Source organism: Leucopleurus acutus, assembly GCF_964270905.1.
Source record: "Leucopleurus acutus genome assembly, chromosome: 13".
Classification (NCBI taxonomy): domain Eukaryota; kingdom Metazoa; phylum Chordata; class Mammalia; order Artiodactyla; family Delphinidae; genus Leucopleurus; species Leucopleurus acutus.
In genome coordinates, this window is record NC_139155.1 from 78,784,672 (window position 1) to 78,804,423 (window position 19,752).

Below are 19,752 nucleotides of genomic sequence, written 5' to 3' on the forward strand. Positions count from 1 at the left end.
TCAGTAGTTGTGGCACGCAGGCTCAGTAGTTGTGGCACGCAGGCTCAGTAGTTGTGGCTCACGGGCTCTAGAGCACAGGCTCAGTAGTTGTGGCTCGCAGGCTCTAGAGTGCAGGCTCCATAGTTGTGGCGCACGGGCTTAGTTGCTCTGTGGCATGTGGGATCTTCCCGGACCAGGGCTCGAACCTGTGTCCCCTGCATTGGCAGGCGGATTCTTAACCACTGCGCCACCAGGGAAGCCCTAATTAGTTTAAATTTAAACAGCCATGCATGACTAGTGGGTACTGTGTTGAACAACACAGACCTAGACTTCGGTCCCAACTGGCCAAGCCAGACCTCATCCCGCCAGCCTCTGTCTTGAAGTCAGCTATGATGCTGCCGATATGGCTGAACTGGAAATGTCCTTGGGGCCCTAGAACGGCAAGTGGGCTGGGCCTGGCCCCGGAAGGGGTAGGAAGACTCTTAGGTCTGGCCTGCCTAAGAGCAGAGAGAGAGCCCTTTCTTAAGTCCGAGAAGCCAAATCATCACATGACGGCCTCTCCACCATCTCACAGCCCAGCACATAGTCTCAGGTCAGCAGCCACGTGCCCTGGAGTTTGTGAGCCGGAAGACCCTTTGGGGTCCTCTCGTCCACCTATATCCTTTCAGAGATGAGAAAACTGAAGTCAGAGGTCACAGGTCAGGGACATGAGAGAGCTGGATACAGAATATCGGACGCCAGCCCGCTCATTCAGAGCCCTGTCCTGATGTCTGGGGTAGGACTCAGAATGCAGCCCTGTTGCCAGTTTCAACTGATTTAGCTCATAAGACAACGGCCAGCTCCAGAGCCAATGGCTCCCCCTGTGACTCAGACTTAGGTGGAGACCCTGGGTTGCTGCTTCCCAAAAGACTGAGTCTCTAAGAGTCCCTTTACCTCTCTGAGCCTCTGTTTCCTCATCTGTAAAATGGAGCTGATCGTACTTACGTTATGGCTACTCTAAAGATCAAATAAGGTAATATGTAGCAACTGCCCTGCGTATGGTAAGACTCAATCCATATGCTTCCAGCTCATTGCCTTTACGCATGGACTAGTCCGGAAATGGCTCTGGCACGAACCCAGAGCCCCCCCCCCCCGCCGTAGCTTCCCAAGCATGGAGGTACCTGGCAGGTTGAGGTTCTTCTGCTGCCTTGTGCACTGCGGAGAAGGGTGTAGGGGAGAAGGCGGCGTGGCACTGGGAGGGAGCGGGGGCGCTGGCGAGGAGGGCGTGGAGGACGTTGTGGACGAGGGATTGCTGCTAGAGTCTGGCTGGTAAGGAACAGGGATGTGGTCCTGCAGGAAGAAAGTAGGGCAGGGGGCGGGGGCCGACAGAGAGGCAGAGACACAGCAGTGAGAGTGGGTTGCACAGGAAGAGACCCCACCCTAGCATCCACAGCATCTCTTCCGTTTTCCTCAACCACCAGATTCTTCCAAAGTCCCCCCACCTGCTTCATCATCCCCACCAGGTTGCATCCAGCTGCGGATGGGACAGCTTCTGGGGTCAAATTCCTGCCCACTGCTTGGAGCCCGGACTGAAAGGTTACCACATAATGAAAGCTATGTAGGCGACAGTCACGCTCCCTGCGCCTCTTTGATTTTGGAAAGTCCCACGCAGAGGTGCCCAGAGTGTTCTTCCCATCCTAACGCCTTGCATCCTGAGTGTTTATTAAAGAATCAACAGCCTGACAGCTCAAGAGAGAGTGTGAGAGCAAGCCTGCAGCAACTTCCCTCGCATCTCAGTTGGAACCAGCAATGCCTCTTCCGGCCCTTGAAACTGCTCTAAAGTCAAGAGGAAGATAGAATCCGTGTGTGCATCCTCAGAACGGCGCTGGTCAGGGATTTTGAAATGAGATCATCCTGGATTTGGGCGTGGGGGGCATTAAATCCAATGTCAAGTGTCCTTATAAGAAACAGAAAAGGAAAGACACACAGAGGAAAAGGCGATTTGAAGACAGGGGTAGACAGGAGACTGATGCTTCTAGAAGCCAAGAAATGCCAAGGATTGCTGGAGCCACCGAAAGTAAGGAGAGAGGCATGGAATGGATTCTCCCTCAGAGTCTCCAGAAAGAACCAACCCTGCCGACACCTCGATCTCAGACTTCTGCACTCCAGACTGTGAGAGAACGTCTTTTGTCTTAGCTACTCAGTTTGTGGTAATTTGTCTTAGCTACCCAGCATCCCCAGCAAACTCTTACAAGCAGAAACCAGAGTGAGGCAAAGGCAGATTCAAAATCCCATGGCCACCTCTTCCCCCCGCATCCTGAACAAAATGCTTAACCTCGCCATTCCTCAGTTTTGCCCTCTGTAAAATGGGAATAACACTAGCAAACCTCAGCATCCCAGAAAAGGGGCTCCTGCCTCTCAAAGCCTGCAGAGATAAGAGCTCTCAGGGGAACCTTAATCCGTTCACTCACAGGACATGGATCACTTGGTCCCTGCATTACTCAGAGGCCCACCGTTCAGCTTGGCTCCAGGTGCCCGAGGATGGTTTTGTGTGATCTGGTTACTAGTCAACAGGTGTGTTCACCTGCCAAACTCCAGAGCTGGTGTAGCAAACACCAACCAGCATATGAGGGCGGGGAGTGTGGGGTGGGGAACGGACATTCCCCATCTGGATGCCCAGTGGCATCCCGTGCTCAACTGGTGCTGTGCACGTCCCCCTCCCGGAGTCCACCCCACCCCCACGCGGTCACACTGCCTCCACATCAGTGACTTCCCCTCTGGGAGCTTCAGTCTCTCCCTGTCCTTCATGTGGGCGAAGAACACCCACTGTGTGTGGATCTGTTGCGAAATTTAACTACGGTTATGTATGTACCTACACCCTGAGCACCGCGCTGAGGCACTTTGCTATCAACAAACGGTAGTGATTATATTGATGACGGCGTTTACTCTTGCAATTAAGCTTTTTATTTGAGATAACTGCAGATTTGCATGTAGTTGCAGGAAATAATAGAGGGATCCCATGCATTCTTACTTAGTTTTTTCCAAGGATAACATCTTGCAAAACTATGGTACAATATCATGACCCGGACACTGAATCGATACAGTCAAGATACAGAACATTTCCACCCCCAGAAGGGGCCCTTGTGTTGCCCTTTTCTAACCACACCCACTGCCCCCTCTCTCCTCACCACCCCTCCCTCCCATCTTTTATCCCTGGCACCGCTACCCTATTCTCCATTGCTATAATTTTGTCATTTCAAGAATGTTCTATAAATTGAATCATATAGTATGTAACCTTTTGGGATTGGCTTTTTCCACTCAGAACAGTTCTCTGGAGAGTCATCCAAGTTATTGCATGCATCGACGGACTGTTCCTTTTTATTGCTGAGTGGTATTTCATGGTGTGGATGTACCACAGTTTATTTGATCAACCATCCATTGAAGGACAGCTAGGTTGTTATCCTCTGTGGCTCTTGTGGATCAAACTCCTACAAACATTCCTTGGACAAAGTACTCCTGATTCCAGGCAAGGTCATGCTTTGGTTCATTCCAGCCACCTTCCACGCAAGACCCCCTTGGAGGTAATTCCGATCTGATTTTAGTAGAAAGGCATCAGGAAGCCAGCCTTCTCATTCTATCCTAATTTATCTAATGGTAACTAAATTTTAATGGCAATGGACATGTTAGTATAAGGAATAATATGACAGTGACATGTAGGCTAAGATTTATGTGGTTGGGCTGTGAAGGCCCCATACAGCCCAATGGGGCACAGGAGGTTTTTAAAGGAAGTTAGGGACTGTTCGTGGCAGTAGAGGGACAAGGGGAAATGAAGGTCAGGCATCTATCCATCCTATCAACACTCTTCTTTGAACTTCTACTCACAGATTGGCAAATTTCAAGATGTTTCCATAGACGCTCTGCAAAAAAGTCATTATATCAGTTAAAAAAAGTATAAAGGTTTGTACTAAAAACAGCATCCCATTAGGAGGAACTGGCATATAGATTGTGCTCCAACGACACAGCATGTTTAATGAAAACGTTGGTCCACGATGTACACATTCAGGCTTGACCTGGGCTTACGTCACTTCCTCTTCTCTCATCCCTACAATGACTGCCTTAGTCACATCAAATGGTCTGTCCACAGTTCTCAACACAAACCAGGCTGTTTCACATCTCCAAGCCTTGGGACATGTTGTTATTTCTACTTGGAATATCTGCCCTGCCTTGTCCAGTCTGCCTGGAAGATGCCTATTCTTTCTTCAAACCCCAGCTCAGACCGGCCCTCCTCTGAGAAGTTCCCCTGACCTCCCACTCCACCAGGTCAGCACATTGCTCGCTCCTGGTTCCAGCCCTCCTGGTACTAGCGCTGTCTGGTACTAGCTCGCTCCTGGTACTAGCCCTGCCTGGTACTAGCTCACTTCTGGTACTAGCCCTGCCTGGTACTAGCTCGCTCCTGGTACTAGCGCTGCCTGGTACTAGCTCACTTCTGGCACTAGCCCTGCCTGGTACTAGCTCGCTCCTGGTACTAGCGCTGCCTGGTACTAGCTCACTTCTGGCACTAGCCCTGCCTGGTACTAGCTCGCTCCTGGTACTAGCGCTGCCTGGTACTAGCTCACTTCTGGCACTAGCCCTGCCTGGTACTAGCTCGCTCCTGGTACTAGCTCGCTCCTGGTACTAGCGTTGCCTGGTACTAGCTCACTCCTGGTACTGGCCCCAGCTTCCGTTGATACTTCAACACAGTCACTTCTCGGCTTACTTATCTGTCTCATCCTCGAGGCTAGAAGCTCCCTATTCTCAGAACTTAGCAATATGCCAGGAACAGTGTGGTCCCTTGAAAAATGTGTGATAGAGGAAGGAACAAAGAAGGAAATGAAGAGAGGGAGGGAGAAGGAGAAGGAGAGAGGGAAGGAGGAAAAGGTTTATCTCCTCGTACGAGACAGTGTCTTATTCATCTTGGCACCTGCAGAACTTAGCACAGAAACAAAAACATAGGTGGTGGCTAATAAATGTGATATGAATCAATGAATGGAAAGGAAGGAGGGATGGAAGGAGAGATGAAGGGAGGGAGGGAAGCAGGAGCTGCTCTTTTGAAGGAAACAGTTATGGCAGGAATTCAGCCTTTCTCATGTTCGAGGCTCAGGGCTGATGTGAATCAACAGAATCGGCAAAGAGAAAGCTGCATGTGGTGCCCACGTTGCCCCAGAACTGCTAAACAGGATGGGAAATTCCTTCCTCGGGCCAGACCCAGACCTGTGTCCCAATGGGAGCAGCAGCTGGAGGTTGTCTTCCAGCAGAGGGAAACTCAAACTCTACCAGATCATGAAGGGAAGGACTAATGGCATAATTCCTCTTTCTGAGTGCAGTTTAGTTGTGGAAACATCCTTCAGAGACCATCCAGTGCCACCCCTTTGTGCTACAGATGGGGACGCCGAGACTCAGAGATGGGATGTGACTTGCTGGAGTCATACAGAGGGTTAGTGGCCCAGGTCCCCATCTCCAGCCCAGAAGCAGAAACAGAAGGTCGAACCAAGTAATAAGAAACTCGCATCTGACTCTGAGAATCAAACAGAAGCATGTTCACCTCCCAGGTTCCCCCTTCACCCAGCTGTGCACTGATTTGAACATGCCAATGATAGTAACTCTCTCTCCCATGCACTTTTCCGAAGGAAACCGTCCCCACCCTCCAACCCAACAGACTCTCCTAAACAGCCATCCTTGTCTCGTGACTGCCATCGCCCACTCCCAACTCAAGGCCATAGGTCAGGGCATCATGACAGCTGGTCAGTGACCTATGGTGTGGAATAAACAGAGCAGGGCCAAGAGGAAGAACAGTGGAAAGCAGAGCAAAGGTGGAGCAGAGATGAGGTTCCAGGGAACAGAAGAGCCACGACAGGCCAGAAAACGAACTGGCTGAGGTTACAGGGAGTAGGAAGTCTACGGCCACAGAAGCAGTGATGGAGACAAAAGACGAGAGGAGAGGATGGGGAGACCGGTCAACAGTACCAGCCCAGAGGGCACCCACAAATAGCAGCTGAGCCACCGTCATGATGGGGGGCCAGAACAGTGACCCATGGTCTTGCTGAGGGTCCAAGCAGCTAGCCTGAGCACAAGCCTGTCCTCCATGTCCAGTTTCATGAGACCTAGCTCCTCAACTGTGATTCCCCTTTCTCTTCTTGCCCCATGTCCATCTTTCCCATAGAAAACTCCCTGTGCTGAGCTAGCCGAGGTGAGCCTGTTCCTTGCAACCAACTGTAAAGGAGAGCCAGCACACAGCCACTTCATACCCTGAGAAAGCCATTATTCAAAAAGAGTCATGTACCACAATGTTCATTGCAGCTCTATTTACAATAGCCCAGAGATGGAAACAACCTAAGTGTCCATCATCGGATGAATGGATAAAGAAGATGTGGCACATATATACAATGGAATGTTACTCAGCCATAAAAAGAAACGAAATTGAGCTATTTGTAATGAGGTGGATAGACCTGGAGTCTGTCATACAGAGTGAAGTAAGTCAGAAAGAGAAAGACAAATACCGTATGCTAACACATATATATGGAATCTAAGAAAAAGAAAATGTCATGAAGAACCTAGGGGTAAGACAGGAATAAAGACACAGACCTACTGGAGAACGGACTTGAGGATATGGGGAGGGGGAAGGGTAAGCTGTGACAAAGTGAGAGAGTGGCATGGACATATATACACTACCAAATGTAAGGTAGATAGCTAGTGGGAAGCAGCCGCATAGCACAGGGAGATCAGCTCGGTGCTTTGTGACCACCTAGAGGGGTGGGATATGGAGGGTGGAAGGGAGGGAGACGCAAGAGGGAAGAGATATGGGAACATATGTATATGTATAACTGATTCACTTTGTTATAAAGCAGAAACTAACACACCACTGTAAAGCAATTATACTCCAATAAAGATGCAAAAAAAAAAAAAAAAGCTTCCCTGCAGCGGGCAGATCTTCGGCTCCGGACACCACTGCAGGTGGGACCTCTGATGCCTTGGTGCGGAAGCACAAACACTGTAGACTGGTCCCCTCAGGAGCGGCAGATGCTGCTGCTGCTTCTCCTCCATCCTCCCCACCCTCCTCCTTCCTCTTCTTTCTTCTTCCTGTTCTTGCTTCTCCTCCCTCTTCCTCTTTCTCCTCTTCCCCCTCCTCCTCGTCTGTCTTCTTCATCACCAAGCTCTGCCATGGCCTGAGGATCCAGTGTTGGGACTAAACTCCTGACATATAACACACAGCATCAACTCCTCTCCACAACTCCAATACCATCTACTATTATAATGCCCACTTTACAGAGGGGAAAGCAAAGGCGGAAGGATCTTGCTCTGGTCACAGAGCATATGAAGAAACTGAGTTTCAAGCCCAGACCTTCTGACTCCAAAATGCACACTCAAATCATTTTGCTGGGTGAACAAGCTGGGCTCTTATGAACCTGGACTGACAGAGCTAGACAAGAGAAGAGACAGAGAGCAATGAAAAGGAAATCTGCAGATCAAATTGGCTCAGAAATCTATTGCACTAACCACATCATCGCCTGACAGAAAGAATCTGCGTGAAGCCAGTGAGAAGAGAAAGAGGGGAAACAATAACCCAGCTCTCTGATAGCTCCTGTCCACCTTCATGTCAAAGCCACTTTCTAAGTAGAGGTTAATTTATTTCTCTTATCAAATGCTCCTGCTGGCAGACAAGCAGAACAATGTCACAGTCACCGATCTATCTGTCCCATCTGACACCAAGAGGCTCGTTGCGTCTGTAAAGCCAGAGAGAAAGGTCTCGAGACGGCTCTGAGCCATTCACCCCTCAAGAGGTCACAAAGGACAGGATGGTTATAGGTGTGCCCGGTTACTCCCCAGGAGCCTCACCATTCAAGCCCCTTAAGCACCCCAACCCCAGCGGCGGGGAGACCTACATCTTTTACAAATAACAAAGGAAAAGCAGACTCAGCCGGACATTATTATTGGAAGCCCAAGATTTAAGCTGATAAAAATAACTAGAATTTCCTGCGCGCTTACCATGTGCCAGGAACCTCTCTTAAGTGCTTTATGTTGATTATTTCATTTCATCCCCACAATAAGTCTCTGGGGTTGGTGCTCTGTTTGCTTACCGGGGACATTTTCAAAAACGGTCACAAATTCCTTGGATTCTTCCCATTGACAAGTGAGATCACGCCTCCTCCCCTTAAATCTGAGTAGGCTTGTGACTGCGTAGAGTGCAGCAGAACTGACGCTGCCAGCCCTTGGCTAGAGACAAGCCAAGGCAATGCACGGGCTTTTATATTGCTAGGTTATAAAAAGCCTTTGCAGCTTCCACCTTGTTTGCTAGGACAGTTGCTGTTCGAGCCCTGAGGTGCCATGTAAGAAGCCTGACTGCCCTGAAGCAGCCATATTGTGAGGAAGCCCAAGCCACAGGGCAAGACCACATGTAGTTGCTCCCGATGAGTCTCTGTTGAGCTCAGCCTTTGACTCATCCCAGCAGCAGATATGTGAGTGAAGGAGCCTCTTGATCAGGGGTTGGCCAACTTTATCTTGAAATGGCTAAACCATCCTGTGGTTTAGGCTCTGTGAGCCAAGCGGTCTTTGTTGTAACTACTCAATTCTGCCCTTGAAGCACGAAAGCAGCCACAGAAAATATGGGTGTGGCTTGTGCCAGTATAATTTATTTCCCCAAAACAGGCAGCGGGCTAGATTTGGCCTGTAAACCATAGTTTGCCAATCCCTGTTCTGGATGATTCCAGCCCCCAGCTGCGTGAGCTTTTCGCAGCTGGACATCATGAAGCAGAGACAAACCATCCCCACTGTACCCCTTTCCCAATCCCTGACCCTGATCCCCATGAGCATAATTAAGGAGCTGTTGGCGTCCATCACTAAGTTTGAGGTCGTTTGTTTATACAGCAGTGGGTAACTGGAACACGCCCATTTTACACACAGGAAAGCTGAGGCTCAGTGAGAGGTTCAGTTACTTGCCCAGAGTCTCAGAGTGAGTAAGTGGAGGCCCCAAGACTGGCTGCCAGGTCTGCCTGACTTCAGGGGCCAAGCTGCATCATCAAGTCCTGAGACAATGCCACAAGGAGACAGATGGTGAATGACTGAGATCCAGTAGTAAGAAGGGTGGGTGACAGCATGAGAGAGAAAGGACATATGGGCTTTGTTGGGGAGGCCTGGAAAGGGAGGTCGGAGATGGAGGAAGGGACCAAATTGTGCATGGCCTTGCAGGCTGCAGTGAGGAGTTTGATTTGTTTCCTCCACGCAACAGAAAGCCATGGGATGGTTTTTAAGCAGAGGGTGGTGTGATTCAAACTACATTCATTAAGAATCACTCTGTCGTGGGGAGGGGGAGGGGGAGGCTGGGACGAAGTGAGAGAGTGGCATGGACATATATACACTACCAAATGTAAAATAGATAGCTGGTGGGAAGCAGCTGCATAGCACAGGGAGATCAGCTCTGTGCTTTGTGACCACCTGCGGGGGGGGGGGGATTAGGGAGGATGGGAGGGCAATGCAAGAGGGAGGAGATATGGGGATATATGTATATGTATAGCTGATTCACTTTGTTATAAAGCAGAAACTAACACACCATTGTAAAGCAATTATACTCCAATAAAGATGTTAAAAAAAAATAAGAAAAAAAAAAAAGAATCTTTCTGGCTGCTGTGTGGAGAGTGGATCGGGGAGGGAGAAAGGCCCTCTCCAGCCTTATGCAGAGAAGGGAGAGTATGCCTTGCCGGCAAGAGGTCACACGGCCACCATGACACTCATCTGGGTCCTGAACACAGGCTGGTGACTTCCCACACGCTTGGATTGACCCGCATTTTATCCACCTTCCTTACAGTGCACGGAGGCACCGTAGGGCTTGAGAAATCACCTGTTGGCTTATGTTACCTTTGCTCCTTCCGTGAGGTTGGAAGTGTCCCTGGGATCGCTTTGGTGCTCTTCCACCAACAGACCAAACAAAGGACATGGAAATCACACTGGAAATTTCCAGGCCACATTGGCAAGAAAGAGGCACAGAGAAGCCCGCTGCTGACCACCGTCTGAGGACCAGCCTGAAGCCAACCAGGCTAGCTAGGGCTCAGAGCCTGTGGTCCCCACACAGATCCATCCACCCGGTCTCCAGCAGGAGCTCAGAAACAGACTCTTGTCCCTTGGTGGCTGGATTCAACAGATGTGTGAGAAAGCACAGAACCACCTGCGAAGCTCATCCTGGCAGAGGATGAAACATCTCAGAGGAGAGAGGGCGGAGTCTGCACCACTAAGGACCCCCTCTCAGGCTCTCCTCCCATCCCTACTGTGCCCCCATCAACACGCTCCTTCATTCTCATTGCCAGGTGCCCTCTCTCTAAATTGGGTAGATTTCTGGCACACTCACTCTGCACTGATGGCTGGATGCCCCCCAGACTTTTCTAGACACAAACCACACAGAATGAGGAGAGCCTAGGTGGGCTGGGAAGTAAGGGCAATGCTCCCAGGTCAATCTGCCGAGTCCTGTTCAAGAACCTTCCTCCCTCCTGCCCCTTGTCTGGCAGCGGCAGCCCCAGCACGCCCCTTCCCAACAGAACTCCAGTCTCACCTTGTTGATTTTGTTGGTTTTAGGGAGCGTCTGGCTGATGTGCAGGTCCGAATACCGGGGTGGCTTTCGTAGAGGGTTGTTGATGTCACACGGAACGGACTCTGTCCGGACTAACCTTGCTGGATCCGTAGGGGTAAAAACAGTGATGTGGGAATTTAAGTACCACTTTTGCTCTGTACTGTCACGTCAGGAGAGCAGAGCTCTGACCCCACCTCAAAGGCCCACCCCCAAGACTGGAAGGGAATTCCCTAAAAATGATAGTCACCGTGTTATATCATGATACTGGGACACTTTTCCCACTATCTGTGTTCTCTGTGGTTTCTAAAATGTTTGTGTTGTCAATATATGGCTTTTGACGATGAAAAATTATTACAATGAAACTGAAGCTATCGGAGTTTTTTTCTCCAATACCACAATTGTTTCACATTGGCGTTCATATCAGAATTAAACCTCCTTTGAAAGATAAGCGGCTCCTGATTTCTCAGGGGCTGTCATCAGTCAACAAACTCATTGTGGCCATCTGTCTCTCCCGCATCTAAGCTGGGTGTTAGGATCATCTTGGGTCGCCTGTGGGATTTCTCAGGCCCGAGCAGTCTGTAGCAGGTCAAAATACATTTGTGCTAAACAAGGTCACCACGGATCCCTGAAGGACAGTCTCAGCTTCCCAGCTTCCCCTTTGCATCATCCCTAAAGGCACAAAGCTGGGCACACAGGCGATGCTAAATGAATGTGTCCTGATCCAAACCACATCACCTGAGCCCCTCTCCCTGTTACTTACTATTTACAGGGACCACCGGGAGGGGCAGAGCAAGGAGCTTGCACTCAAATGTGATGCCTGGTAATGTTACTTGTTAGCTGTTTTTTATTGTGGGGCTGGGGGTGTTCATGGAAAAGTTAAAGCTTTGGACTGACCCAGGGGTTTAATTTCTCTCTTAAGCCTGGGCCGCCATCACCATGGAAACCAACTATATTTTCAACTTCCTACCAAAGGGGGATGGGTAGAACAAGAAGCTGGTGGACCTCTGGAAAGTTCCGTTTGCTTCGTGTGTACAGGCACCTGCCGCCTTTGAGTAAAGGGGGCATCCTGAAGGTGGGTGGGAGGGAGCCCTTCTTCCGATGTCAGTGTCTGAGAGTGGGTCACTTCCCAGCAGACTGGTCCTGGTCTCCATGTGGGAGTCGGGCTCCAGCAGAGACCACAGTGGAGGGGAGTCCGGTGGGAGGCGATTTCCTCGACAAAGTTGACCCAAGACGAGGGCTCAGGCGTGGTGAGAATTCAGGTTTAAAATAGCCTCACGGCGTGTATACAGTTGTTCAAGGAACAGATGGTTCTTAATTAAGGGTATGAGGTGGGAAGGGGCAAGAGAAAGGAGCTGAAGACTTTTCCTTCTCCTGCAATCTTCTCTCCTCGTGGAGGAAAGCGATGCAAAGATCATCGAAAACCGATGGCCCGTTGGCTCTGGAAGACGTGTCAGCACTTTTTGACAGCAATCTACCTCCTTCTTTAAGTTTCCCTTGGGTTCATTCAAGACCAGGGTAGAGTCCCCTGAGCCTACACTGACCCGAGGCCGGAAGGGCTGGGAGGGGTGGCGGAGGACGAGGATTAGCGAGTTGTGTTCCCCGAAGTTGGCACTAGGCCTCCATCCAACCTATAGGTGGGGGGTGGCAGGGAGGACGCCAGCAAGAATTTTAACAATTTTAACAAGTTGTTAACATTTAAAAATAAGTACACGGCACATAAAACTATTGGGGCTTTTCTTTGAAACATGAGAAACGGTACAATGCAGGTCCACACTGCTGGAGTGGCCATCCTCTCTGGACGGCACCTGGCTCTCTCTCCGCTTTGCACGGCCCCGCCTGGCCAGCGGCTCTCACTTAGGGTACCTGGCAGGCATCTGAGTTTGCAGCTTCTCCTCTAGAGCAGCGCTTCTTTAAAGCGTAGAGAAGTTGCCAGTAGAAGCTGTTTAAAATGCACGATCTGGAGTGAGGCCAGAAGTTGTGCATTTCTAACAAGCTCCTGGGCGATTCCCGTGTTGCTGCTGGCCCACGTACCACCGCTGCAAGAGCAAGCGTCTGGACTAGTGATGTCCAGTAGAACTTTCTGCAACGACGAATGTGTTCTGTATCTGTACTCTCCAATATGGAGCCCCTGAAATGTGGCTGGTGTGACAGAGTAATTACGTTTTTAGTTTTACTTCATTGTAATACATCTAAATTTAAATAGTCAGATATGGCTGGTAGCTACTGTATTGAACAGCACAGGCCTACAGAATCCTCCGGTGGATGAAGTGCAGTGTGGAGAACGGAGTCTGGGAATAGCTACCCCACAGGCCAAGAACTGGGGGAACTATTTTGAAAGCTGGAATGCGAGGCCTCCAACTGAATCCCTAGCAGACAGGGAAAAGCCTTTCCTTCTCACTAAATTGGTCTTGCTCTTGCCTGGTAGGAGGCTGGTAGTGGCTTCCCAGAGGTAGCAGCTGGCTCCCTGCCTAGACAGGTTGGCCCAGACACTCCCAGGGCCCCAGGAGATGGAACACAGATGGCCCAAACCAACAGGCCCAAGCAAGCCCCCTCGCTATGCCTGCTTCTGCAGGGCCAGATGGCCGGGTCTGAAGAGCACGTAACGGAAGAACACTCAGCTAGGACTCTTTTCAAGTGGGAAGGGAAAGGAATGGGATTGGGGGAAAGAGAGGAGAGGAAAAATTAGGAAGGAGGGCACGGATGAGAGAAAAAGACTTAGGGAGGGGTCGATGAATCTGGGGGCTAAAGTATCAGAGAGACCAGAATGGGGACAAAGAACAGGGAGAACGGGCATGGGAGGTGGATTAAGGAGACAGATGTCAGGAGGAAGGGTGTCAGAGGGAAAGAAATGAGACAGGCAAGGATCAAGGGTCAAGGGGTATCCAGAGGTGAGCTGCATGGGACAGCTATCTCGGAAGGCCTGCAGGAGCCCCCCTCCCCCAACCCAGGGCAGAAAGTGTTAAATACTTACCTCCTCGCTGGATGATCAGGAGATGACAGGGTGGGGCTTCTTTGGTGCATTTGTTGTGGCACTTTAACCTGAGAGAGAGAAAGAGCGAGAAGGATGGATGGACGGATAGATGGGTGAATGGATGGATGTTTAGATGGACTGGTGGATGGATGGATGGATGGATGGGTACATGGACTGGTGGATGGATGGATGGGTGGATGGATGGGTAGATGGATGGGTGGGTGGATGTATGGTTGGGTAGACGGATGGGTGGATGGGACACACCAATGGTTCAGAAAGCTCTGGGCGCTGTGGATACCGAGACATGAGACGAGATAGGGCAGCTACTGCAAAGGCATACCCTTGGAACCTAGGAACTTAACTCTGGAGAGAGTTTGCTGCCATCCCACACTCACGGGTCAGTCCTGGGTCGTCCAAGAGTTGGTAGCAACTGTCTCACCAACAGTGCCCACTTGGACTTCATGCTTTGAAAGACATTGTTATCTATCAGTCTATGTTTATCATCATCATCATCATCATTCAACCCTAATAATCATCACCAACTTACTTGAAGACTCATTCGCCAGGCATTGCACTAAACATTCTATAGACGCTATGTCATTAGATCTTTATAACACCGTCATGAAATAGGTATTATTATTCTTCCCATTTTACAGATGGAAAAACTGAGATTAACTGACTTGTCCTGGCAGAAACCCTGGGTCAGTGGTGGCAGAGGTGGCATCATTTTTTCTTAAAGGCTCATGCTATAGGAGACAGCCAACCAAGGCTTCCAATGAGGATGAGATCAGTAACAGGTATTAAGTTTTAGAGGTATTAAGTTTAAGAGTTTAGAGTCAAAATGTCTTCCTTTGAGACAAATCCAAGATGTCACCTTGCTCGTCCCCATACCGTTGTCAGGCTTCAAAAGGGTACTGTGACCTTGCTCTATCCTTTTCTTTTGGAATTTTACATCTGCAGGGTGGACACACACTGCAGCAGGTGCTGTCAGTGCTCCATGCATATCCTTTTGGATTTCCTTACTATTTCTGTGTGCACCAGCTTAACTTCCAATGGCCAACATCTTTGCCAGAAGGCTCCCCTCAGCCTGCTTAGAGGTTTATTATCAAAGTACTCTACACAGAGAAGTGGGACCTTTAGATGTGTCCTCCACTCTCTTCCCCTCTAGGGATTTGACAGGTATCTTTAATGGAATGGTTTGGACGCCCAGACATGGACTTGACATTGACTCAGTTAGTCTAGTTCAGTGGTTCTCAAAGTGGAATCTCCAGACTAGCAGCAGAAGCACCAGGTGAGAACTTTCCAGAAATGCAACTTCCAGGGCTCCAGCCCAGATGTGATGGATCAGAGACTCTGGAGCTGAGATGCAGTGGCCTGCTTTACCAAGCCCTCCAGATGAGTCTGATGGTAGGTGCTGAGGCATGAGAACCACTGGTCTAGTTGATGGCTTTGGAATGTCTGTGCACATTTCCCCAATTTTCCTTGTGTTCAGTCTTTTATGGCCCTAACAGGGCCCTGAATTCCTCTGCGATATGGAAAACTTAGATCTGGGGCTCCCAGGGGTGCAGGGGGGAAGCCAGGAGGGATGTGGGCAGCATGAAACAATCGCATAGTGAGAACGTTAGTCCATCTCAATTCTCCTTCACGCTGACTGCACCAGGGGGGTTTCTTGTGCTAAGACATCTTTACGTCTCTCTGCCACGTGCTAACCCCAGATCTGGACAGGCAGCAGTATTCACAGGGAAGTGAATAAATTTATTTTTCCACTTGGATGTCTATTTATTTCTGGTCCCCTTATTTTAATGGCAAGTGATGCTGATTCTCCATTCATGATTATAAGATACATCTTCACCTGTAAATAAATTTGCTTTAAGTGAAAAAGGCTACAAATGGTCCATGAATAAATGTAGGGATGCTACATGAACAGGACAAAATCAAGACAGGGTGGTGAGTGAATGGCTGAGTTAGGCTGGGAAAAGTTGGCTGAGACAATGTGGAATCTTCAAAAAAGAGGTGACAGCTCTTGGCACCTGAAGTCTAAGAGGGCTGGAAACATTAGGAGGTACCCTTGGTCACAAACGTCATGAAGACCACGTGACTCTGAAAAAAACAAGAGCTAACACTTATGCAGTGCTTCCAATGTACCAGGCAACGCTCTCAGTGCTTTACACGATTTACTTAATCCTTGTAACAGCCCTAAAAAGTAGGAACTTTTGTTATCCCCATTTTACAGAATAAGAAACTGAGGCTCAGCAAATTTGGATAACTTGCCCAAGGTCGACTAGTCAGTAAGAGGTCCCAAGTCCAGCTCTAGCTCTGTCAGATGCCTCCAAAGCCTCCATTCTTCTTGCTTTACATCTTGGGGGTGGAGGTGAGTAAAGGGGAAGGTTCCTGTGGTCTATAAGCAGCTGAGTCAAAATGTCCCTTTTTTTGAGCCTGTCACCTTGCTCTTCCCCCTACAGTTGCCTGACTTCACAAGGCAATAAAAATCCCACGTTACTGCAAATTGGCTTTGTCTTTTTCTTTTCTAAGGCCCCCAGACTCAGACCTATAGAGAAGGGAAGACCTGCTGAGTGTGAAATTAGCCTTTAATTCATTCTACATACACTTAAACTGGGTCTACTGGACCCCAGGTCCTGGGGACACAATGATCACCCAGATGAAGCCGCTATGTTTATGGGGAGGGTTAATAAACACATAAACAAGTATCAGATAATCGCCTGTGTGGTAAGATGGTGAACAAAATAATCCAGGGAAATGGGATGGAGAGTGACAGGAGTGGGAGGGGGAAGGGCTCCAGTGGCACAGAGGTTGGGGGGCAGAATCAAGCCTCGTGGGTTCAGGGGCCAGAAGTTAAAGGCTGATGAGGCTGAAGTGAAGAGAACCAGAGTGGAGGGAAGACTTGAGGAACGGGAGGTGGGCAGGACCCCGGGGCCCCAGCAAGGAGTCTGTATTTGATTCTGCAAACACCGGGAAGCCTCTGGAGGAAATGGGTGACTGTGACTCGGTCAGATGGACGTTTGGGAAGCCCTGGTTGGGGAGACTGCTGACGCCAAGTGACAGCTGAACCAAGAAGTGTGTGCACTCTTTCCTGTCTGAACTAGCTCAATTCCGCCAGGAAGCTTCCAGAAGGAGACTGCTCCTTTCTGCCAGCCCCACCTAGGAGTCTCCTTGAACAATCCCAGCTGGAAGCTGACAAGCAGTGTGAAGCAGCCCGTTCCCAATTGTGGGCAGCACCGCAGAGTGAGGGCAAGCAGCTGAACGTCACCTTCGGACCACATCCGTATCAGGACACGGCTGCCGAGACCACCAGTGACCTCAGCCGTCTCCTGCCTCCCCCTGGCCTTTTCCTCTCTGTCTCTCACAGTAAGGGAGCAGCCCTCCTCCACTCTGGCTGAAGGGTGGGCGATGGAACTCTCATCCTTCCAGCCAGGGCTTCAGAGGGCAGCGCCAGGCTCTGGAGCACAGCCACTGCCCTTGCAGACACCCCAAGAGAGCGCTCTCCGATGCCCGGACACAAACTTGGCACAGAGGTTCACATGTCTAGAACTAGAACTGGAACCCACACATCCAGGACCTGCTGATCCAGCCAGCAGGATTAGCTTAGAGCTGAAGTCACCCAGACCCTGGAGGGGAGGCGGTACAGGGACTGAGGCCAGACTTGTGCGTGTCCCACTTACAAAGCATCATTTTTCCAGCAGGAAACACGCATGATTCCACCCCAGTTAGACTTCTCCTTTTCACTGCCCATGAAAGAAAAGAGCTACTAGCACGCAATTTATCGGTAAACCACCTGCTTCAGAATCAGATTCCCAAGGCATACCCTCTCGGGTTCCGACTCAGGAAGTGCTGGGAATGTGAGTTTTCAGCAAGTGCACGCCACGGCTCAAGGACCACAGTAGAAGAAGGATACATTCTACTTCCCAGATGAGAGGTGTCTGGATGCCTAAACCTTCCAGAAGGCAGGCTCCTCCCCCCTCCACACCCCCACCAAAAAATAAATAAATAAATAAAAGGAAGTGGTATCAGGATAATATACAGAAGAAATCTGAGTTCCAAGCCTGACACCACTTCCTGGCTGTGACAAGCTGGGGAAGTCACTGACCTGCTCTGAGCCTCAGTTTCCTCATCTGTAAAGTGGGGACAACCTAAATGTCTATCGATAGGCGAATGGATAAAGAAGATGTGGCACATATATACAATGGAATATTACTCAGCCATAAAAAGAAACGAAATTGAGCTATTTGTAATGAGGTGGATAGACCTAGAGTCTGTCATACAGAGTGAAGTAAGTCAGAAAGAGAAAAAGAAACACCGTATGCTAACACATATAATATATGGAATCTAGAAAAATGGTACTGATGAACCTAGTGGTAGGGCAGGAATAAAGATGCAGACGTTGAGAATGGACTTGAGGTCACGGGGGGGAAGGGGAGGCTGGGACGTAGTGAGAGAGCGGCATGGACATACATACACTACCAAGTGTAAAATGGATGGCTGGTGGGAAGCTGCTGCATAGCGTGAGAGATCAGCTCGGTGCTTTGTGACGACCTGGAGGGGTGGGATAGGGAGGGTGGGAGGGAGACACAAGAGGGAGGGGATATGGGGATATATGTGTGCATATAGCTGATTCACTTTGTTGTACAGCAGAAAGTAAAACAACATTGTGAAGCAATTATATTCCAATAAAGAGGTATTAAAAAAAAAGTGGGGGGCTTCCCTGGTGGCGCAGTGGTTGAGGGTCCGCCTGCCGATGCAGGGGACGCAGGTTCGTGCCCCGGTCTGGGAGGATCCCACATGCCACGGAGCGGCTGGGCCCGTGGGCCATGGCCGCTGGGCCTGCGCGTCCGGAGCCTGTGCTCCGCAGCGGGAGAGGCCACGGCAGTGGGAGGCCCGCGTACTGCAAAAAAAAAAAAAAAAAAAAAAAAAGTGGGGACAATCATAGCATCTGTCTCATAGGGTGGCAGAGGAGATTAGTGATACGACAGAAGTAAGGTGCCCAGGACAAGTACTTGAAGTTGCAGGTACTCTCGTTTTTATTGTGGGAGTTGTCGCTTTTACTGCTAGTTGATGCAGTGTTCCACAAGTCCCTAAGACCCTCTGCTGGAGGACTTTCTCCGGCTGCGAATGTGGGCTGGCTGGACTGCCTGGAGCCCTGAAAGAACTCTGGGTGGGAACTGGTTGATGGACCGCCCAGTACCCTCTTCCTTGGGGTGTGTCGATGTGGGGCTGGACCCCAGGTGCCCATAGCCGTCACCCGCTCTTCCAGGACCCAGGACAGGCTGCCTTTCTTCCCCTCCCTGTCTCGCTCCCCTACTCCCCTGCTGGTGTGGCCCGGGATCACTTCTCAAAGAAACCATGTGCCCTCAAATCCCCGTCTCAAAGTCTGTAGAAACAGGGGAGCCCAACTAAGACACCACGATTATTAAAGGAGGTTCAGAACAGCGACGTGGTCTGTCCCAAAGTTCTCACACCAAAACCAAGTCCTCTGTTCCCTGTCCCTCGTGTGTCCCTTGAGCCCAGGAGTTTGGTCCTCCTTGCGCTCCGTTCCACATGGAGGAAAAGGGAGGGGTAGGCAGGACACAGCTGATCACCCTGGACAAACCTCCATACCAGACGTGGTCCAGAGGAGCACCATGAGTTAGGATGGTGGCTCTGATCAACTCCAGGCACCAGGGAAAGGTCGTATGTGGTTCCAGAAGTGGTGAAAAGCCTGGGCTTCGGAATTCAGCCAACCTGAGCTTGAATCTACCCTTTCCAGACTAAGGGGGCATCCGTCTGCTTTGTTAGGTTCCGGGTTCCTCACCTGCAAAACTGCCATGAGGATCCAGTGAGAAAATGCCTAAGTGGTGCCCACCTGGGCAGCAAATAAGTCAGTGTCTCTGCGGGCAGGGCTAAGGCACACTTGAGGGCACACGGGGAATGCCATGCGAGCCTCAGACAGCTTGGAAACTTGGAAAGGGTTTATTTAAAACTTTCATGGAAAAGAGCTTATTTTTTTCAAATTCAAAGGCTAACAGGATAAGCTTCAGTTATCAAGAAAAGTTGCTTACGTGGGATATCTCATTCTCCAAAGGAGTTGCTGGCCGAATGAGACATCCTCTCTGTCTGAAAAGTAAATATGTGAATTTATCTTGGGGGCAGGATCTGGGTCTTCCTCATCTTTGCAGCAACCTTCCCTACCCCGCCTTCAGTGCCTGGTCTGGTGGCTGGTGCATGATACATGCTG

General features: G+C 50.0%; 1 protein-coding gene across 1 annotated transcript in view; it reads right to left on the reverse strand.

Annotated features, from left to right (window-relative positions):
* The window catches only part of KSR2 (kinase suppressor of ras 2), a gene marked incomplete at both ends in the record, with an annotated part of 399,400 nt that overhangs the window by 71,671 nt on the left and 307,977 nt on the right, over nt 1–19,752 (reverse strand). Inside the window, 3 exons of the mRNA XM_082852603.1 lie at nt 1,140–1,308; nt 10,535–10,653; nt 13,524–13,591. Coding sequence (XP_082708729.1) covers nt 1,140–1,308; nt 10,535–10,653; nt 13,524–13,591 — 356 coding nt within the window. The remainder of the gene's footprint in view (nt 1–1,139; nt 1,309–10,534; nt 10,654–13,523; nt 13,592–19,752) is intronic.